At 37.0% G+C, this 23,996-nt stretch overlaps 1 protein-coding gene across 2 annotated transcripts in view; it reads right to left on the bottom strand.

Annotated features, from left to right (window-relative positions):
- The window catches only part of LOC132548662 (glutaminase kidney isoform, mitochondrial-like), a 44,704-nt gene extending 21,886 nt beyond the window's left edge, over positions 1-22,818 (bottom strand). For both annotated transcript variants that reach the window (XM_060212540.1, XM_060212541.1), the window contains exons 1-4: positions 22,302-22,818; positions 4,604-4,697; positions 3,455-3,591; positions 2,916-3,045 (exon numbers count right to left, since the gene is read on the bottom strand). In XM_060212540.1, coding sequence (XP_060068523.1) covers positions 2,916-3,045; positions 3,455-3,591; positions 4,604-4,697; positions 22,302-22,534 — 594 coding nt within the window. In that variant the 5' untranslated portion in view covers positions 22,535-22,818. The remainder of the gene's footprint in view (positions 1-2,915; positions 3,046-3,454; positions 3,592-4,603; positions 4,698-22,301) is intronic.
- Between the last annotated feature and the right edge of the window lie 1,178 nt (positions 22,819-23,996).

The following is a 23,996-nucleotide window of genomic DNA, read 5'->3' as shown; positions in this document are numbered from 1 at the left end:
TCTGTAAGTAGTGGGCGGTGTGCAAACATACATAGTCCCCTCTGTAAGTAGTGGGCAGTGTGCAAACATACAAAGTTCCATCTGTAAATAGTGGGCAGTATACAAAGATACATAGTCCCCTCTGTAAGTAGTGGGCGGTGTGCAAACATACATAGTCCCCTCTGTAAGTAGTGGGCGGTGTGCAAACATACATAGTCCCATCTGGAAGTAGTGGGCAGTGTGCAAACATACAAAGTTCCATCTGTAAATAGTGGGCAGTGTGCAAACATACATAGTCCCAAACATCTGTAAAGTAGTGGGCAGTGTGCAAACATACAAAGTCCCTGTAGTGGGCAGTGTGCAAACATACAAAATTCCATCTGTAAGTAGTGGGCCAAACATACATAGTCCCCTCTGTAAGTAGTGGGCGGTGTGCAAACATACATAGTCCCCTCTGTAAGTAGTGGGCAGTGTGCAAACATACAAAATACCCTCTGTAAGTAGTGGGCGGTGTGCAAACATACATAGTCAAAGATACATAGTAGTGGGCGGTGTGCAAACATACATAGTCCCCTCTGTAAGTAGTGGGCGGTGTGCAAACATACAAAATCCCCTCTGTAAGTAGTGGGCAGTGTGCAAACATACAAAATCCCCTCTGTAAGTAGTGGGCGGTGTGCAAACATACATAGTCCCATCTGGAAGTAGTGGGCAGTGTGCAAACATACAAACTTCCCTCTGTAAGTAGTGGGCGGTGTGCAAACCCATCTGGACAGTGTGCAAACATACAAAATCCCCTCTGTATAGTGGGCGGTGTGTAAACATACATAGTACCCTAGTCCCCTCTGTAAGTAGTGGGCAGTGTGCACACATACATAGTCCTCTCTGTAAGTTGTGGGCGGTGTGCAAACATACATAGTCCCCTCTGTAAGTAGTGGGTGGTGTGCAAACATACAACATCCCCTAGTGGGGCAGGTGTGCAAACATACATAGTCCCCTCTGTAAGTAGTGGGCGGTGTGCAAACAAACATACATAGTCCCAGTGTGCAAACATACAAAATTCCCTCTGTAAGTAGTGGGCGGTGTGCAAACATACAACATCCCCTCTGTAAGTACTGGGTGGTGTGCAAACATACATAGTCCCCTCTGTAAGTACTTGGCGGTGTGCAAACATACAAAATCCCTTCTGTTGTAAGTAGTGGGTGGTGTGCAAACATACATAGTCCCCTCTGTAAGTAGTGGGCGGTGTGCAAACATACATAGTCCCCTCTGTAAGTAGTGGGCGGTGTGCAAACATACATAGTCCCCTCTGTAAGTAGTGGGCGGTGTGCAAACATACATAGTCCCCTCTGTAAGTAGTGGGCGGTGTGCAAACATACATAGTCCCCTCTGTAAGTAGTGGGCGGTGTGTAAACATACATAGTCCCCTCTGTAAGTAGTGGGCGGTGTGCAAACATACAAAATCCCTTCTGTTGTAAGTAGTGGGCGGTGTGCAAACATACATAGTCCCCTCTGTAAGTAGTGGGCGGTGTGCAAACATACATAGTCCCCTCTGTAAGTAGTGGGCGGTGTGCAAACATACAACATCCCCTCTGTAAGTAGTGGGCGGTGTGCAAACATACAACATCCCCTCTGTAAGTAGTGGGCGGTGTGCAAACATACATAGTCCCCTCTGTAAGTAGTGGGCGGTGTGCAAACATACATAAGTAGTGGGCGGTGTGCAAACATACATAGTCCCCTCTGTAAGTAGTGGGCGGTGTGTAAACATACATAGTCCCCTCTGTAAGTAGTGGGCGGTGTGCAAACATACATAGTCCCCTCTGTAAGTAGTGGGCGGTGTGCAAACATACATAGTCCCCTCTGTAAGTAGTGGGCAGTGTGCAAACATACATAGTCCCCTCTGTAAGTAGTGGGCGGTGTGCAAACATACATAGTCCCCTCTGTAAGTAGTGGGCGGTGTGCAAACATACATAGTCCCCTCTGTAAGTAGTGGGCGGTGTGCAAACATACATAGTCCCCTCTGTAAGTAGTGGGCGGTGTGCAAACATACAAAATCCCCTCTGTAAGTAGTGGGCGGTGTGCAAACATACATAGTCCCATCTGGAAGTAGTGGGCAGTGTGCAAACATACATAGTCCCATCTGGAAGTAGTGGGCGGTGTGCAAACATACAAAATTCCCTCTGTAAGTAGTGGGCGGTGTGTAAACATACATAGTACCCTCTGTAAGTAGTGGGCAGTGTGCAAACATACATAGTCCCATCTGGAAGTAGTGGGCGGTGTGCAAACATACAAAATTCCCTCTGTAAATAGTGGGCGGTGTGTAAACATACATAGTACCCTCTGTAAGTAGTGGGCAGTGTGCAAACATACATAGTCCCATCTGGAAGTAGTGGGCGGTGTGCAAACATACAAAATTCCCTCTGTAAATAGTGGGTGGTGTGCAAACATACCTAGTCCCATCTGGAAGTAGTGGGTGGTGTGCAAACATACATAGTCCCCTCTGTAAGTAGTGGGCGGTGTGCAAACATACATAGTCCCCTCTGTAAGTAGTGGGCGGTGTGCAAACATACAACATCCCCTCTGTAAGTACTGGGTGGTGTGCAAACATACATAGTCCCCTCTGTAAATAGTGGGTGGTGTGCAAACATACATAGTCCCCTCTGTATGTAGTGGGTGGTGTGCAAACATACATAGTCCCCTCTGTAAGTAGTGGGCAGTGTGCAAACATACATAGTCCCCTCTGTAAGTAGTGGGCGGTGTGTAAACATACATAGTCCCCTCTGTAAATAGTGGGTGGTGTGCAAACATACAAAATCCCTTCTGTTGTAAGTACTGGGTGGTGTGCAAACATACATAGTCCCCTCTGTAAGTAGTGGGCGGCGTGCAAACATACAAAATCCCCCTTGAAGAATGTATAGTGTCATGCAAAGAGATCTAACCTCTCCTCTTGTGTTGGTTCTAGATTGTCTGTACAGACGATCTATCTTCCGCCGAAAGTCGACAAAGTCAGGGATGACCAGCTGGTTTCTGAAGGCCTTGCTGATGAGCACAATGTTTTTGTTGATACACCTATATAACGATAAAAATCAATAAAGACTTGTTATGTTTACTTAGTCATACTTACGTCTATAAAAACTAAATCAATTTTGACCAGCTTTCAAAAGCTTATACCATATATATATATAAACCTTTGCACAAATTATTTGCATTATAAACAGTCATTTTTCTGGATCATGTTAGGCAACCATCCTGCCTATCTCTGTTGCTGTAGGTCTAAAATTACTAGTGATGTTTCATTGTCTTTGATGTCATACAAATGATTTTTTTTTCTTCGTCCAAATTCTTTTGCTTGATGAAACAATATAGAAACATGACTAATTTCATGATGATGAGGGATTTTTCTTTCCCCCCCCTCTTTTTTCTCCCCTTTTTAGATGTAAAAGATGTTTGTATGCATATTCTTTTGTCTGGTACATACTCTTTAAATTGGGTTCTATCCACTCGTATGCTGTCGTACAATTCTTGTAAGCCTGCTTCAACTTGAAGGTTGTAAAAATGCTGCATGCATTCTGTTAGTCGCGGGTCCGATTCTCGTAAACCAGTCAGATGCAGCAGCTGAAATGAAAAAAAAAAAATTAAAATTAATAATTGATAAATAAAATATTACATTAGTTCAGGGCTTGTATCTATGAATTTTCTGGGCCTGTTAATTGAGAACCTGTTCCCAAATAGTACACATATCATCAAAAATTAAAGCTTATTTCCCCAAATTAACTTCTGAAAATCTTTTACATCTTCAGATATAAGACTGGTGTTTCCATAAATTCATAGAACAATTTTTTTTCACATGGCATGCATGAGCTGTTTCATTTCAATGCACACCATGAATATATAGGTATTAATGAAACATTTTCCATATCATATTTGTTGTAATATGAACACTATAAAATCACACAATTCAAAAGGACCCTCAATATTAACTGTTGTAAAATGTAGACTTATCTAAAGCTAGGATTCTGTCACTCTATGTAAAACATTGAACTCTCTTAGAAGCTAGTTCCTTTTAGTTTATCAGATAATGAATTTTCAAATCACATTTAAAACATAAAGAATAAATGATTGCTTTTATCATTTTGAAATTTAATACACTACATATACTTAATGCTATATTACAAACTTTATGTAAAAGTTAAGGAAAGATCATTCATATCCCCTACCGACACATCACCTCACAAGGTAAACCAATACCCTAATATGAAATTCCATCGATAAGTAGTGTAGGTGAATACAAACTGAGGGAATCTTTTTCTTTGATTTTGACTAAAGGTCAAAACTAGGTCAGTGACCTACTTTGATATATATGACACATATAAACCACCCCACGAAGATGAACCCATACCCAAAGTACATGTATTAGAGTCTGGATAAGACACCAAAAGGATGGACAGACACAAAGTAAAAATATATTCCTCCCCCAGCCTCCCCTAATACCCCTCACCACTGGTTCCCAGTGGGGGGCTAAAAAGTTTTGGAGAAAATTTTCTGTTATCAAATAAATGTATTAAATGGACCAAAATAGGAGAAGGAGTGTGAGAATTATTCATCACTCAGTCGTAACATTCCTTACACTTTTGAATTTTCCAATAGAGACTTTGTCATCCTTGTCTGCAAGATGGCTGAAGAGTCGATCTTCAAAATTTTTAGCATCAATCATCATTCCACTAGAAAAAAAAATTTGGCATGAAAATATTTGTTTGAATGTTTCTTTCTTCTGTTTTTAAATCAGTTTCATTCTAAATACTTCCTCAAGCCAGATGTTATCATTTATGATTCAAAAGAAAATGAAATAATTCAGTAATGTATACAACAAGTGTAAAATAATGAGTGTACATCTCCAGGAGATTCAGTAAACATTGCCACCACGATAAGAAAGCAAATTAAGATTTAAGGCTTCTACATGATTAATTAAAAACTTCTACTTCACACAGTTTCCTGTGAAAATATGTCCTTGCTAACAAGCTGGATTACATTTTTCCCCAAACATCATTATAGTGAACAAATTTAAGTCTTCACTAGATCATGGTTGTGGAGAGTTCGTTAACAAATGTGATTTCATAACCAATTTAAATCACATATAAACGAAAAACAAACAGATTTTAAAATGTAGGCAATATATATAACAAATACGACCTTATCTATCCTGTGCTGTATTTACTGTATAATAAGCCCTTGTCTTGTAATTAGACAAGCCCTATCTACATGTACATCACTACTGTATTGATCACATACCCGTTAATAACCCCATGTTTTGAAATAAGTCAATCCCTATCTACAGATATATCTCTACCATATTTACCTTCAAATAAACCCAGCCCGTTAGTGTAAGAGTACAGTATTTAAGTTTTGGAAGAGAGAGAGTGAGAGAGAGAGAGAGAGAGAGAGAGAGAGAGAGAGAGAGAGAGAGAGAGAGAGAGAGAGAGAGAGAGCACTAATTTTTTTATATAATCAAAACATCAAATTTTGTCAGCACATTGATTGATAGCAAATGATAAATCAATGCAATGATAAAGTATGATGATAAAATAGAGCAATAATAGGCAATAGTTACGATATATTGATATTACATATATAGTTGATAAATGATTTTAACAGAAGCAACAATTTGCAAAATCATATTCTAGTGGAATAGCTTTAAGCTAGTATAAAAACACACTAAAATAAGATAAACACTAAAATATCTACATTTACAGTAGGTCGTTGAGTAATCTGAAATAATTTGTTTATGTACCAGGCAAATAAAACAATTTAAGCGGAAAGATTACTGAAATATTATATCACAAAAGCAATATTGGTGAATGCTTAATACATGTTTACGTGTACAGGTATGGTCAGTGTGATGAAACATTATTGTTAATAAAAAAGAGGACACACAATGAGACAGATAAACAAAGATGTATTATTTCGTTGGTATTCACGGTATATTTGTTAGTGTGTTGATAAAATCCCAAAGTTGAAGGTAGTCCATGTAAGTGTAACCCTGGTAAAATACTAGCCGCAATATGCCACTCGGCTAGAGAGAACTTCTCTTTAGCTCGATTGGTTGAGCGTCAGACTAGTAAGCCAGGGGTCCCGAGTTCGATTCCTAGCGGAGGCATTGAGATGAAAAATGACCTCTGTTACATTGGCGCCCATGTAGGGACTCGGGAATAGTACTTGGCCATGCCCCACCAGCATCGCTGTTACCCCTGGAAACTCGAGGACGAGTTATTTCCTGGAGGGGGAGTATGTAACCCTGGTAAAATACTAGCCGCAATATGCCACTCGGCTAGAGAGAACTTCTCTTTAGCTCGATTGGTTGAGCGTCAGACTAGTAAGCCAGGGGTCCCGAGTTCGATTCCTAGCGGAGGCATTGAGATGAAAAATGACCTCTGTTACATAAGGTCATGTCAGATTATTTCTGGTCGTTGGTATTCACGCTGTATTTGTCAGTGTGTTAGTAAAGACCCTGAGATAGTTCATGTAATGTTGTGCCAAATATAGACTTTTTCTTCTGTATGGCGTACCCATGTTGATAATTTTTTCATGACAAGGAAAAGAACAAGATAATAATCATGTCTTTTTTTTTATTAATTACTGACAATTATAAAAATCTCCATGTATTTTGTATATCTAATTTAATTTCATAATGTTATGTTTAGCACTTTAGCATGTACACACTGATAATAATAACAATGCCATGTTTAGCACTTCAGCATGTACACACTGATAATGATAACAATGTCATGTTTAGCACTTCAGCATGTTCACACTGATCACGATTATCACTATAGGTAAGTGATGGAAATTGGTTCATGTTTCAAAATGAATAATTAATTATCAGTATACATATTTGACTGATTATCAACTATAATCAGTTTCTCCAATGAATTGCGATAAAGTTTAATTTCTCTTACACTGATAATATTGTTATTTTTTCAACCATGTTGATGGGGTATTTTGAATCTGTTACTTTGCCAGAATTTGTATCTTCTATACTAATCTAAGTACTTAAATAAAAGCTTTTCAAGATAACACACAATATTGCACTTCATCCCTAACATCTCTTTGTAATTCCCCTCTGAGATCTCCTAGTCATTCCTGAACCGTAGGGATCACCAGGTTGTCTTAGTCATTCCTGAACCATACAGATCTCCGAGATGTATTAGTCATTCCTGAACCATAGGGATCTCCATGGTGTCTCAGTCATTCCTGAACCATAGGGATCTCCTGGTTGTATTAGTCATTCCTGAACCATAGGGATCTCAGAGGTGTCTCAGTCATTCCTGAACCATAGGGATCTCCGAGGTGTCTTAGTCATTCCTGAACCAGAGGGATCACTAGGTTGTCTTAGTCATTCCTGAACCATAGGGATCTCCAAGGTGTCTTAGTCATTCCTGAACCATAGGGATCTCAGAGGTTGTCTTAGTCATTCCTGAACCATAGGGATCACCAGGTTGTCTTAGTCATACCTGAACCATAGGGATCTCCGAGGTGTCTTAGTCATTCCTGAACCATAGGGATCTCAGAGGTGTCTCAATCATTCCTGAACCATAGGGATCTCCGAGATGTCTTCGTCATTCCTGAACCATAGGGTTCTCCGAGATGTCATGGTCATTCCTGAACCATAGGGATCCCAGAGGTGTCTTAGTCATTCCTGAACCATAGGGATCTCTGGGTTGTCTTAGTCATTCCTGAACCATAAGGATCTCCAAGGTTGTCTTAGTCATTCCTAAACCATAGGGATCTCAGAGGTGTCTTAGTCATTCCTGAACCATAGGGATCTCAGAGGTGTCTCAGTCATTCCTGAACCATAGGGATCCCAGAGGTGTCTTAGTCATTCCTGAACCAGAGGGATCACCAGGTTGTCTTAGTCATTCCTGAACCATAGGGATCTCCAAGGTGTCTTAGTAATTCCTGAACCATAGGGATCTCTGGGTTGTCTTAGTCATTCCTGTACCATAGGGATCACCAGGTTGTCTTAGTCATTCCTGAACCATAGGGATCTCCAAGGTGTCTTAGTCATTCCTGAACCATAGGGATCTCAGAAGTTGTCTTAGTCATTCCTGAACCATAGGGATCACCAGGTTGTCTTGTCATACCTGCACCATAGTGAACTCCGAGGTGTCTTAGTCATTCCTGAACCATAGGGATCTCAGAGGTGTCTCAGTCATTCCTGAACCATAGGGATCTCCGTAGTGTCTCAGTCATTCCTGAACCAAAGGGATCTCCGAGATGTCTTCGTCATTCCTGAACCATAGGGTTCTCCGAGGTGTCTTAGTCATTCCTGAACCATAGGGATCTCAGAAGTTGTCTTAGTCATTCCTGAACCATAGGGATCACCAGGTTGTCTTAGTCATACCTGAACCATAGGGATCTCTGAGGTGTCTTAGTCATTCCTGAACCATAGGGATCTCAGAGGTGTCTCAATCATTCCTGAACCATAGGGATCTCCGAGATGTCTTCGTCATTCCTGAACCATAGGGTTCTCCGAGATGTCATGGTCATTCCTGAACCATAGGGATCCCAGAGGTGTCTTAGTCATTCCTGAACCATAGGGATCTCTGGGTTGTCTTAGTCATTCCTGAACCATAAGGATCTCCAAGGTTGTCTTAGTCATTCCTAAACCATAGGGATCTCCGAGGTGTCTTAGTCATTCCTGAACCATAGGGATCTCAGAGGTGTCTCAGTCATTCCTGAACCATAGGGATCTCTGAGGTGTCTTAGTCATTCCTGAACCAGAGGGATCACCAGGTTGTCTTAGTCATTCCTGAACCATAGGGATCTCCAAGGTGTCTTAGTAATTCCTGAACCATAGGGATCTCTGGGTTGTCTTAGTCATTCCTGAACCAGAGGGATCACCAGGTTGTCTTAGTCATTCCTGAACCATAGGGATCTCCAAGGTGTCTTAGTAATTCCTGAACCATAGGGATATCCCAGCTGTCTTAGTCATTCCTGAACCATAGGGATCTCCAAGGTGTCTTAGTAATTCCTGAACCATAGGGATCTCTGGGTTGTCTTAGTCATTCCTGAACCAGAGGGATCACCAGGTTGTCTTAGTCATTCCTGAACCATAGGGATCTCCAAGGTGTCTTAGTAATTCCTGAACCATAGGGATATCCCAGCTGTCTTAGTCATTCCTGAACTTTGTAATTTTGGCATTGATTAATTGATTTCACTTTTTCATTAGTTAATTTGAGATTATTTTCTATTTTCCCATCACCTAATAAAGATATATATACATGTGAAGTGATAATGCTGTACACATTTTATATATGGATTAGATAGTCAGTTAGCATCAGTCTCCTTCATCAGAAAGTGACTTGGCCAGGGACACAACCAGGACAATATAGACTAGTCCGTTTCCCTGAGCTTCTTTAGAAACACACCCTGACACAGGTTGGGAGTGTCAAACCACACACCTCAGATCTACACCTTGGAGTACAGAGTGTTAGTCAACTGACTCTACGTACCTGAGCTATCATGGCCCCTCTTAAACGTAGCTGTTTTATCATTATTTTGTAATCAAATTATACAATAGTTCATTTTCATTACATAACACATTGACAATTCACATCACTTTGTACATAAACTTTACTGGCAGGAGTCAAACAGCTTTTGATCTGCAATCAAAGTTCAAACTTTTTCACAAATCCAACTGTATTCGCCTGAAATTCTTAAAATCAAAACATCATTTATATCAAATTATCCAACAACAAGTCCATGTCAGGTAATAAGCTCAGCCATGGTGATGGTTATCGGGAAAGCAGACGTTTTTAATCCAAACTGAAATATTTTCATGACGAGAGAAATTTTAAACGATGAGGGATGTTTCCAAGTGGACAAATTTAATTGCTGCCATATTTGTATGTGCAAACCATGTTACACACACAATGCATATCAAATACCTTTGACCCCACCCCCTCCCCTAGTTCATCAGGCTTATTGCTGGATGAATACAAGGTAATGATAGAAGGTTAGTCAATAGGTTAGTCAGTAAGTCAATAGACATTGATATATATGTCAGGTAATAAATACACATGTATAAAGTCACTGTAGTTACTTAAAGTGGCTTGGGTTAGTATCACGTGTATTTACAGGTAAAACTTACAGCTTTCTGATCCTGGAACTGAAGAGAATTTATTTGTTTTTAAGATCAAAAAGAAATTTGTTTCCTTTGAAATATCCAAGTGACCTATCACCATGATGAACAAACATCTCTATCAGCAAGATGAATAAATATCCCTATCACCAAGATAAACAAACATCCCTATCACCAAGATAAACAAACATCCCTATCACCAAGATGAACAAAACATTCCTATCACTGAGATGAACAAACATCTCTTTCACCAAGATGAACAAAACATCCCTATTACAAGATGAACAAAACATTCCTATCACAAAGATAAACAAACATCTCTATCACCAAGATAAACATTCCTATCACCAAGATGAACAAAACATTCCTATCACAAAGATAAACAAATATCTCTATCACCAAGATGAACAAACAGCTCTATCACAAAGATGAACAAACATCCATATCACCAAGATGAACAAACATCCCTATCACCAAGATGAATAAGCATCTCTATCACCAATGGTGTTAGACTTTTATCCTCAGTGTTACAATGCATTTCTTTATATTGCTCTAAAGACACAATAATTTGCCTGAAAAAAATAAACATTCCAAACTTGACTTTCTCCCTTTGACTTGTTGACCTTAACCTGTAATCAGGCAACTTTCATTGGATGTCAGTCAATTAGACTTCATTATGCCATAAAACATATTTACAAGATTGTACAAAAGACACACAAGTGAAAAGCACCTATTTAGAGAGAGATACACTAGAGCCAAACAATGAATTAAATGCATCTTTATACAAAAACAATCAAGCATGACTGAAGTTAAACAATTTATTGATAATTGTAAAAGTGTTTTTATATGTACATGGAAAACATAATTTTGGCGCAAACAGGGGCAACTCAACCATAAGCACCTAATAAATTTAAGTTAACAAGCTTGACTCTGTGACATCAGAGAAGCATAGTGAAGGAGGCAAACGGCTAGACTCCATAAGAGAAGAGAAGTACTTGACTTTGAAGAGACTCGGCTCAAAGAGAAGTGACTTGACTTTGAAGAGACTCGGCTCAAAGAGAAGTGACTTGACTCTGAAGAGACTCGGCTCAAAGAGAAGTGACTTGACTCTGAAGAGACTCGGCTCAAAGAGAAGTGACTTGACTCTGACTTACTACGTATATGGAGTAGCCGCCTTCATACACGGGACAAACTTGACTCCTTAGGTAACCAGTGAGAAGACCCTTGACTCTAATGATTCAGAGAAGTGACTTGACTCACATAAGGACCTCAGAGAAGAGTGACTAAACTTCTAAAGATAACTAATTATATGAAGTGAATGGGGCGAAAAATTCCCCAAAAATTTATAAGCCAAAAATGAGCGAGTAATTCAGTGATATGAGCGAGTGCCCCCAATCACGCATCATACAGCTGTTCTATCCTTCTAGGACATTCAATTACGACATTTATTTTTGCTATATATTTCTATTTGTAGATGATGACCACCAATTAAGCTAGCATTTCCTGTGGAGAAGAAAATGTTAGTGTAATCATCCCACAGATATTTTGCAAGGACTGATTTTCTACTCTAGTAACAGTGATCTTGACTTTTGACCTCAGAACCTGAAAATCACTCTTGCAAAGATTTCTTTGGTAAAAAGTATTTGCTAAAAGTTTGAGCGTTACTCAGGCGCAAATTAACTTAAGAACTGGAGGAAACCTGTTTTATCTTAAGGTACCTGTATCTTTAATGTGGGGATCACATAATTCAAATCTGTAAAACATCCTGAAAAAGATCTGCATGACTAATTATAGTTATACATGTAGTGCAAGATCACATTAATAAATGGCCAATGCAAAAACTGGAAAAAATACCTGTTTATGATACTTCTGCAATATTTGAACAAAAATGATCTCCCACAGACTGCCAAACAACATGCATGTTATTATACCCTGGCAGATGAATGAACGTTTATATATGTGAGCAAAAACTCAAACATAGTTGCATTAACTATGTAAGCAAGTTCACCAATTAGAATATTCCTTTTTTGCTTAGCAAAATCAACAATGTTTCTTTCAAATGTATAATGTATATGTTGTATTTTATCAACTAAGTGCTAATTTAGGTAGAATGATCCTGCTGTCTAAATATCACTTTTCTTGCAGACACCAATCATCATCATATAGATTCAAAATGATATGACTATGGCACAAATTTCTGACAAAACTTGTCACACTAATTTAACAGTGACAGGAACAATGGTAAAGATAACAAAAATGATACATTAAAAAAACTGTGAGTTGTTAAACAGTACTTTGTTGATAAAATGACTTAAATGCATAATATATAACTATTAAAACAGTAAATAAAATACAAACATTTCACTCAGGTAATGTAAATCTTCTTGCATCCTTAGTTCAGAAATTCACAAGTATTGCCTCATGTTCACGGTAGCTAATGCATTTGCCTATGACACCACATACACCCAAGTGATGTATTTATATATACATGTACCTGACATCTTCGTAGATTTCTTGATAAAAATTTACAGTCATAAATTAAAATTGTTCCGTACTTTTTCTTTAAAATCAATATACTGTTATATAAATCACATACATGGTTATAGGTACCTAAGTCATATGCAAATCAGGAATCTATAAGCCTCGACACCAGTTTTAAATAGAATATCAAATCTAGTTAATTCTTGGGTGTTAAATTGAAGTTTTCTTATGAAATCAAATAGTTATGCAAGCTTCTTTTCAACAATTTTTTCTCTCAATTCTGAAATAGATAAGTTAAATAAATTCAAATTTTGGTCTTTAATCAGCTGTCATAGTTATGTAAGTTATAGAGACGTGCATATTTAGCATAAACACCACCCCCTCCCCCCCCCCCCCCCCCCCCCCCCCCCCCCCCCCCCCCCCCCCCCCCCCCCCCCCCCCCCCCCCCCCCCCCCCCCCCCCGACAATTTGCAGCAATACACACTAGTTTGCACTTGTCACTTATAGCTAAGAAACTTCTTATCTCTTAAGATGTGCATAAAATGAAAATGTATGTGCACATGGAATTTTTGGAAACAACAAGAGGCCCAATGGGCCAGCATCACTCACCTGGTATTCAATGTTCATCAATAACAGAATCAACATTTATCACAAATATATTAACATGTTCACAACTGGCATTCAAAGTGGGAACATCCAATCAATTTTAGTCAATTTCCACAACAAAAAGCTTCTAAAGGAATATTCCACTGTAAACAGTGACAGTTAAGACCTAGCTGGATTTTATGGAAATTTCTTTTTCTCTCAACATTTCTCAGGCTTTGACGTAGATACACCTTTCTACCAAATATCCTGGTTCTTAGATTTTTGGTTTATTAGGAGAAGCCTTTTTCATATTTTAAAAAATTTGATCCCAATGACCTTGAAGGTCAAGGTTATTACTCTTTGCAAACTTTGTAAAGCTTTGTCCAAAAAACCTATCAGCCAAATACCATGCTTTTGTGTCTTTTGGTTAGTCAAAAGAAGTTGTTGAAAGGTTTTGACAAATTTGACCCCTTTGACTATTAATATGGGTCAAGGTAATTTCTTTTTAAAACCTTTGTCAGGCGATCTCCCAGCTAACTAATCATGACAATTAGTCTGTTGGTTCTTAAGAAGTCATTTAAATGGAAAAGTTGATGCTGGACGGACGATGCACTACAGCATAAGCTGTCTTACTGCCATTCAGGTCAAGTGAGCTAAAAAACCACAATTATGACTTATTCTATTAACATCAGGGGCTGGATATATATACCAATGGGAGGCAGATACGCTATATATCAGGCAATAAGCAACCATTTCTAAGTTTTAACTTCAACTAGCACATCCATATCCACACCACCCTCCCTTCCAGACCCTCCCATCCAAAAAGGTTGGGAGTTCACTAAAGAGGGGCAGGTGCAATAATTAGATGGAACAGTCAGTCATACTTGCAAACCTTTCCTATTTAAGAAGGAAACTTCCAAGTTTGTATCCCTTATTTTACTATTTTCAACAAGTGAATTTACTAAACTGTTCTTATATTCTGAGACCTCATGATTTCATCTGAATAAACAAACCAAAAGATAACATTTACAATATCATTTCTGTACTTGAGTGTATATACATACATTTTTCCTTAGGATTTTATTTTTGAGCATGTAAAATCCCCTCCCAATCAAATGAACATATTAAAAAATTAGCAACTATGTTCAATTGTTCTGTCATCATTCTAAAGCTTTATATCAAACCTAGGGAATTTATACGGTTAAATGTGGTAAATTAATAGCCCAAAGCACATCATACAAAACACAGCAAAAACAAGTCAGTTGTGTTAGTATAAGTGATAATTGGATTCACTGTGCTTAAAGGCACACATCAAACATGTAGAAAGTAGATAAAACAGAAAGATAACGACGTTGGTGAAAGTGGTTTTTCCCAGACATCTAGATGTGTAACATTAATTAATCATTATCAAATCATGCTATATATGGCAATTCATTAAAAAAAATATATCAAGGTCACTAAAGTCAATATTAATTAATGTTAATTGCACCATTAATCCAAAAGGAAATCTGAATTCTTATCCATATACATAAGTGTAATCAATTTGTATTTAATTAAATTGGACCAATTTTAGAATAAATAGTAATGATACACATGCTGTAACCTTAGTGCCTCAACTATGTCATGACCTTAAATTAGAACTGTAACTGTTCACCTCTTTGTTAGAAGAGCTCTAAAATGGGAGTCAGAATAACGTTTACATATAGCAGGGACGTAGATATCTGTTATCTACATCCCTGCATATAGGAAAGAAATGAAGCGTTTTTTTCAACCCTGAATGACCTGTCACATTGACCTCTGCAGAGAAATTAGAATATTTTACATTTATATATGAGGTGACTGTAAAAATTCATTTTCAGTTATTCATTTTGTACAGTCAGTTAAAATGTTTGGATCACTTTTTACATTGTAATTTAGATTTTCTTCCCAACATGAAATATATTTTAATCGTGTTAGTGTTAAATGTTAAATATGTATACAGTTTCCTGTTGATTGTCAGAATTTTAAGTACAAGTATTTGATTAAAAAAAAAAATATTTGTATTATTTTTCATCCAACATAAAAAATCAATGCCTCAAACTCCCACATCTAATGAGACACCAATTCATGGTTTTCTTATACAGTAAAACTCATGTACTTTTAAATTCAAGGGTATATGATATCACCTTGTCTCTACATGATTTTAAATAATATAGCTAATTTTCCATCGATCAATTGAGCTGAGTTCAATATGTGCATCTCATTAAAATGTCATCTTGGGCTATTAATTCTAACCAGATTTCAACTACTTCCAATAGAAAATAAAGAAATTATGTTAAAAAATGTAGTCTACTTACATAAAATATAGCAAATTTTACTTACAATTTTAGTAAAGCATCTTCATGCCTTTCCATCCAAGAAGAACACTTGATTCTACCATACCTTGGATTTGAGAAGATTTTTAAAGTTTCAATCAGTTTGACCATTTTTTGCCCTGCCCCTCAGGCCCCTGGGGGTTGAGACCATAAAATTTACAATTTCAGTGCGTCTTTAGCCATGGAAGGTTTTTGTAAAATTTCATTGAAATTGTTTCATAAGTTTTCAAGAAGAAGTTGAAAATGTTAAAAGTTTATGACGCATGATACCAGACAAAAGGGGATTGCAAATGGTCACCCTGAGAAGTCGGACACGCTATGATTTTCATTGCTGATAGTTCATCAGAAGAATGATTTTATTTTCCCAAACAATATGTATCAATGTAATAAAATTTAACTCCTGATGAACTGTCAACTGCTAAAGGCCTTGAGAATCTGGATTATTGTATTTCTAGAAATTATTCAGAATTTGATCATCATAGGCAATAATTGCTGCAAATGTTAGAAGTCAAATGTGTAATGATCCAGCAATAAGATCACAGTGTACTGTCGCAGGAATTTACATACAAATATTTTCTACAAATTGGCAGTAGAACTAATTCTTGTGGTAGAATTAAGTTACACTGACAGTATAAGGAAAACTAAACCACATGCTCATGAAACAAGAGTAAATTGTCAAAGTTTTTGTTAAATCTATATTCTATATTTTCATGAACCATTTTGAACAAAATAAAATCATTATAACAGTATCTCTGGAAAATCTAATTTGCCTTTGAATCAAACAAAAAATTTAGATGTTTCCATCTTTGCTTATTTGGAAAAATGCAAGGTAGGACACCAGAACAGTGCACCAATATCTTTTTGTGATAAATCTAGTTTTACTTGTTAGCTTTAAAATTATTGATAACAAAAGGACCCATGTCTGCACACAACAGCAAATAACATCAGCAATAACATAAAGACCCCATTAAAATCCCTTATGTACAAATATCTTAATTCATGACAAACTTCCACATCACAGGTAAAACGGAGTACAGATTTTCAAGTCAACTATTTTTGTAAAATGTGATTTGATTGGCTGAGAGCACACAAAATCTTTTCCATAGACGTAGTAATAACTTTTTAGAAAACTGAAAAGATTTTCAATGTTACAGACTGTATTCATTTACTTGTTTATAGAGGCAAGGTAAAATTTAAAACCCTTTCGTTTAAAAGTACATCACCTTTTTACAGTCTTTTAATATATTCTATTTTTCATTCATGAAGTTCTATTATTTGATACTGTAAATGTAGCCAAAATACTTTGCAGATTCAAAGTCAAGTTATGCTGAAAATCAACAGGCATCATTTCAACATTACATACATGTATGTTTTCCAATTGAATAGAATTTTCAACCAAAAATCAATGTACACATCATACTAAATCTGTTTTAAAATCTCTTGATAGTAAGATATGTTGTATCTGTATATTTTCTACATAAATTACTTCTCAAGTAATTAAAGTACAACACAATTTACAAGGTTTCATTTTGGACATATACAACTTACATTAAGTTAATAAATGGAAATTTATATTTACATGTATAAACAGCCATCGGCCAATGAGATGTCAGTATATACATACCTGCTTGTGTCATTGCTAGACAGAAAGGGGAAGAAAGACGGAAAATAAAGTTAAATATGTAATTCATAAGAATGACATTGATGTAAATCTAGACAGTGCTTTATCTGGCTGCAAGGTTAGCTGGACTTAAATTCCAGGCAAAATATATTTTGCATAAATTCTCACAGTCACAAGTCACGATTCTTGGAATTTATACACACTGCATATTTTCTTACATACTGAGAGGACAGGAAATAATTCTAAATAAGAGATGGCCAAAATGACATTAAATCGGTTTATGTCCACAAAAGAGCATGATTTAAGGTTAACAACAAAAAGCTCCATATTTATTTGTTCGTTTTTATTATCCTGTAAGCGGTCAGGGCCATTTTGAGAAGGGGATTTCCTTATAGAACAACATACTGGAGGCACAACAGATGCCTTCCATATCAATTAATTTAAAGCATCTTGCCCCAAGACACAACCTGCTTTCATATCTAAATTTTGTGTGGCCCTGCTTCCAAATCTAAATTGTGTGCAGCCCTGCTTCCATATCTAAATTGTGTCAGCCCTGCTTCCATATCTAAATTGTGTCAGCCCTGCTTCCATATCTAAATTGTGTCAGCCATGCTTCAATATCTAAATTGTGTGTGGCCCTGCTTCCAAATCTAAATTGTGTCAGCCCTGCTTCCATATCTTACTTGTGTCAGCCATGCTTTCAGATCTAAATTGTGTGTGGCCCTGCTTCCAAATCTGAATTTTGTGCAGCCCTGCTTCCAAATCTAAATTGCGTCAGCCCTGCTTCCAAATCTTACTTGTGTCAGCCATGCTTTCAGATCTAAATTGTGTGTGGCCCTGCTTCCAAATCTGAATTTTGTGCAGCCCTGCTTCCATATCTAAACTTTGTGCAGCCCTGCTTCCATATCTAAATTGTGTGCAGCCCTGCTTCCAAATCTAAACTGTGTCAGCCCTGCTTCCATATCTAAATTTTGTGCAGCCCTGCTTCCAAATCTAAACTGTGTCAGCCCTGCTTCCATATCTAAATTGTGTGCAGCCCTGCTTCCAAATCTAAACTGTGTCAGCCCTGCTTCCATATCTAAATTGTGTGCAGCCCTGCTTCCAAATCTAAATTGTGTCAGCCCTGCTTCCATATCTAAATTGTGTCAGCCCTGCTTCCAAATCTAAACTGTGTCAGCCCTGCTTCCAAATCTAAATTGTGTCAGCCCTGCTTCCATATCTAAATTTTGTGCAGCCCTGCTTCCAAATCTAAACTGTGTCAGCCCTGCTTCCATATCTAAATTGTGTGCAGCCCTGCTTCCAAATCTAAACTGTGTCAGCCCTGCTTCCAAATCTAAACTGTGTCAGCCCTGCTTCCATATCTAAATTGTGTGCAGCCCTGCTTCCAAATCTAAACTGTGTCAGCCCTGCTTCCATATCTAAATTGTGTGCAGCCCTGCTTCCAAATCTAAACTGTGTCAGCCCTGCTTCCAAATCTAAATTGTGTCAGCCCTGCTTCCATATCTAAATTGTGTCAGCCCTGCTTCCAAATCTAAACTGTGTCAGCCCTGCTTCCAAATCTAAATTGTGTCAGCCCTGCTTCCATATCTAAATTTTGTGCAGCCCTGCTTCCAAATCTAAACTGTGTCAGCCCTGCTTCCATATCTAAATTGTGTGCAGCCCTGCTTCCAAATCTAAACTGTGTCAGCCCTGCTTCCAAATCTAAACTGTGTCAGCCCTGCTTCCAAATCTAAACTGTGTCAGCCCTGCTTCCAAATCTAAATTGTGTCAGCCCTGCTTCCATATCTAAATTGTGTGTGGCCCTGCTTCCATATCTGAATTTTGTGCAGCCCTGCTTCCAAATCTAAATTGCATCAGCCCTGCTTCCATATCTAAGTTTTGTGTGGCCCTGCTTCCATATCTAAATTGCATCAGCCCTGCTTCCATATCTAAATTGTGTGTGGCCCTGCTTCCAAATCTAAATTTTGGGTGGTCCTGCTTCCATATCTGAATTTTGTGCAGCCCTGCTTTATATCCTTTTAAAGCTATTTAAATTATATGCAGTCCCTGTTTCCATATAAAACTAAATAACCTGTGTTGTTAAACTATAATTCAATTATCATTTTGCTTTAAACCTGATTATTTAAGTAAATTCGCTTGGTTCAATACTCATTTTATAGTTTATAGCCATCATGCTGTCAAATGTGTAAAAGCATGTATTCATCACATGACTGCCTTATTATTCACTGAATATGTATAGCAGAGGGATCTAGCATGAATTCCGGACCCACACTATAATATATGTTCTGAGGATCAGATCTTGTGATCTATACCTGCATGAGATATTGTACATTATGCACGTGTAATATACTTTATTGTGTCATCACATGTAAATAACGAAATGATGTCAGATATTCACAGATTCCATTTTGATATCACAATGATGCTGGATGTGAAAATGTCTGTTTTCTACAACATCTGCCTGAATTATCAATCTTTTGATCCAAAGGATCCTACATTTGTCTCCATTTGATATGTTATTTACCAAATTTGACTTCAATTTTTCATTTTATTTAGCCAAAGCCTGGCTGAAATTGAAAATTACAAAATTGTTTGATAATCATATACATTTATGTACATCAAATGGATGCTCAGTAACTAAGATTATCCTTTATCTGTCAGTTTAAAAATCATAGGACACAGGAGTAATATTTCCTGGAACCGAAGGCAATAGAAACATGCATCATAACAACCAAGCAAAAATATACAAACACAACAAGAAAGTAAAACCGAGCCACTATTGTTCTATTTTTGTAGTGTAATATGAAGCAGCTTGTGTAAAATACCATGTATTGCTCAGAATTCATGCCCTGAACAGTAATATCTACCCAACCATGCAAGTGCTCGGGCCTCCAAAGTGCAGTACATTTTCTTACACATGAAACTATAGAATATTTACTTTTTATTTGAATAATATTGTTCCCTGTGACTCTGCAATGTCATTTATTAAGGAGAATTTCTACCCCTAACTCTAAAATACTCTTTAGAATTTACATTGTAAAGAAAGATGTCATTTAGAAATTCTGACAAAAAATAACCATGTTATTAATCGGATAACCCTATAGTGATAAACAATATCAAGTTTTCTGTCGAACATCAATAGTTCAGGCTTTCTGGTTCATTTGAAGAAGTTGTTTGATTTTATCCCTGTCTCTAATATCTTGACAGATTAAGCAATAAAATGGGATAACTTTCAACTTCATATTAAATCATAGCACTTTAATTAATTATTTTCACCACATTTTTATTATCGAAGTGAGACAAAAGAAGTTAGGCGTTGGTCCAAATACATGTAGTATTTTTCAACTTGATATGCCAATGTCTTGACAATTGATGCTACTAAACTTGAAAGAGGATGGTTTGAAAGTTTTGATCAAGAATACTTGTCATTTTAACTAAAAAATAAAAAGTTGACTTGATATGGACAACTGATGTCATATTGTCAGGCTTCCATCATTATTTTGCAGATTTCAAAATAGAATAAATAGTAAAATTTGCATTACAAATTTACTTTTACTTGAAATAAAAAGAAACAAAGAACATTATAAAATTGCTCAGAGATAGAAAAGATTCTCAAATTTATATGACATTATTTTATGCCCATTAAAGCAGGACTTATAGATAAAATAGCCCTCTTTCAAATGCAAAATGGACAATTTTATTTAAATAAAGTTTATCTAATACAAATGAAATCAGCATATCTAACTTTCCTATCTTATATATCTTCTAAATTACTAACCAGTACCAATTCTACAAAACCTATAGTTTAGCCTTATCCAGGTACAAGTGAATCAAGATAAGAAAAAAAAATTGTTAGCTGTTTATTACATATTTTAATCCAAGAACCATGAACTGTCGCAGAAAGAATGGAACAAAATATCTAAAAATATCAAATTTCATTTATAAGACAATAAGTAGTGACTGATATCCGGTTATGTGAGCTGTGTTTATTTGTTTGTTTGTACAAGGCACAAGAAACCCTGAAACAGGAACTTAATCCACTCTCTAAAGCCAAAACTTTATCTCATTTACAACAACTGCAAAACAACTATCAGCTTTTAGTACTTGTTAGCCTAGACTTATGCGACCAGTGGGTCTACACTGTGGAAAGAAACCAAGAAGTACCTAGGGAAAACTCACCTGGTCAGGCAGTCGACCCCAGACCTTTTCGTGTTTGTTCAGGGAATCAAAATACACATACAACTGTGTTTGGGTGGAGGGACGAACTTTATATCCTCATTACCTCAGTCAAATGAAGGGTATGATACTTTGCAAATCTTGGTCACCTGTGATCAGTAAGGCATGTACCAAGTATATCTCAATCTGCATAAAATATCTTAGCACTGTGTTGGGCTAAAGGAAACTTGGTCTATGAAAGGTGTGGCCCTGATCTGCTGAATTGCATTGCACCTGTCCCTTTCAATGTCACAAATGAGATCAATTCAAGTTTAAACAACATCCCCATCAATGCATCCATTGTAAATCTGAGTGATAAACAGAAGCCAGCTCGGGAATAACACTACCATACCTATTGATGTATATCAGAGAAGTCTGTCATGACCCTAACCAAACAGTTTATTTGACAAATCAATTTTGTTTTTAAACATAATGAATGGAATCATAAGGAATCCGAGTGATTTCTGTAAGCTTATATGTCTTCTACATAGTAGTTTTAATCATCTTTGTATTCAGAAATGGAAATACACTGAAATGAGAGGAAAATCCGGAGTATTGATAATTTTTGATACAATGCAGCAGTCCAAATATCTTATCCAGGTTTTTAAGTTAAGGAAACATCGCTGAAATTATCATATATTTTAGTTTTAATTCAGTTATTTTTATAAACTAACTGAACACATACATGTAACATGGCTTTCCAATTTGATTTTCTGCGCCTGTTGAAATTTGATACCTCACTGCATCCTATATGTAAACACACGTAATGGTGACGTGAAACCAAAATAGGAAGGTATATATTTGTAAAATAAGAAAATACCGAATACCATTCGTCTGATCCCTAATTGTTATTACTGTAACCCCTCAAGACAAGCCCCTTCGCCTTTGTCACTAGTTTGTGTATGTCTAATTAGATTTAGGTTTAACTTACTCGCTAGGGTCATATGCCATTGGAACTGCCCCTTGGTTCTCGGTGTGTATTTCCATTACCGATTGCCTTGGAAATCTGCGATACAAACTAGCTCCATACCTTGATGACGATCGATTGGTTTCTAATAAAAATCTCCTCTGATTTAAAGATGCCTTGGCACCATTAACAAATAGTTGTCGGTGACGTCGACCGAAACAACGGCAAGAGCACAGTCTTACAGTTCTCTGCATCATGTCGACACTTTCACTTTCACTCAATGTACAAATGTGAAATCTTCAGAATTTTTCGTAATCATGCCGATCCGTTTTAGTCCAATGTCAGCCACTGTCAGTTTTGACTTAGAGAACGACCGGTGTCGTATATCGATTACACTTCAAACTGCATTGATCCACTAAGCCAACCAGTGTTGATATGCTTATCATGTGAAGAACATACTAAAACCACTTTTTGTGTCGTTTTGATAACATTGAAATTAAATTCCTTTAAACCAGCTGGCGGATGTAATTGATCGTGACATGACCTTCACATTGTTTATGGTTCGGAGGTGTGTCAAATCTGGACGTTTTGATTGGTTCGTGTTTAATACGTGTGAGGTAATGTGAGGAATGGGCCAGAAATAAAGGAAACAGCTGTATGTTGTATGTATTTTATGTCACAATGATTTGTAAAGTCTAATCATGTCTAAGTCTGATGCATTTTTGGCCTACCTTATATGATATTTGTGACACGATGGGATCCTCATTACCGTCAGTACCCGAGGAAAATCTCGGGTTGTTCATATGAAAGGTCCCCCTTATCACATAATGATAACAACTGCATGGAACAACAAACTTAGTCTCTTTGTGGAATTCCTTCTAACACCAAATCAGTCTTGTAATACTCGGGATGACTGCAATTTAGGCCATATTAATATCCCGTGCCTACCTGGTAAGGTGGACATTACCTTAGATGTTATTAGTGATTGACCACTCATTGAACTAAATTGTCAGCATACCAACAAGATATGACAAACTGCTATAGCTTCTCTTTCCACCCTAACATTGTCAATTGAACAAAAAAACCCAACAAAGTTGTCCTCTTTAAGAGACCGTAAGTCTATCGGGTGTGCTCGAATGAAACAACGGCAAAAGTATAATGAAGAAAAGTGTCAAACATTATGCAGTGACAAAGGAAATCCAAAACTCAATGGAGAACTTGTATAGCCCAAAACATATACATGAACTGTGGCAAATTCTTTAAAACCGGCGTCGCAAAATCAGTCGTTGACAATATCCCATGGAAATTCCTTAAACCGCGAACATAAGAGGTCTGTTTCAATTAAAGATAATCTATTGAGGAAAATTAATTTATAAGATGATATACAGTAAAACCAAAATGCAGAGCAATACCATTAAAAGTGATACCCTTAGGACACGAAAAGCAGTTATACAAAAATAAAAGGAAATCCAAAATGCCTACTTAAGAGTGAGGCAAATCTGATAAAAAAGAAATACTACAAGGAAAAAAAATAAATAGTGTATGACTTTGAATTCAAATAAAACTAAAGCCTTATTCATCTTTTCAGACGTCTCTTTAGTAACGTTCCATCTTTTACATTTGATAATACTCGGGTTCAATTCATCATGCACCATCACAAAAAACTTAGGTAATGATTTAATGATAAAAATTATTGGATTTTGGGATGTAGGGTTATTC

Source organism: Ylistrum balloti, unplaced genomic scaffold (genome assembly GCF_031769215.1).
Source record: "Ylistrum balloti isolate Yb309-2 unplaced genomic scaffold, AGI_CSIRO_Ybal_v1 Utg370022, whole genome shotgun sequence".
NCBI lineage: Eukaryota > Metazoa > Mollusca > Bivalvia > Pectinida > Pectinidae > Ylistrum > Ylistrum balloti.
The sequence above is the reverse complement of the archived record's forward strand: the minus strand, read 5'-3'. Positions and strand labels throughout refer to the sequence as shown.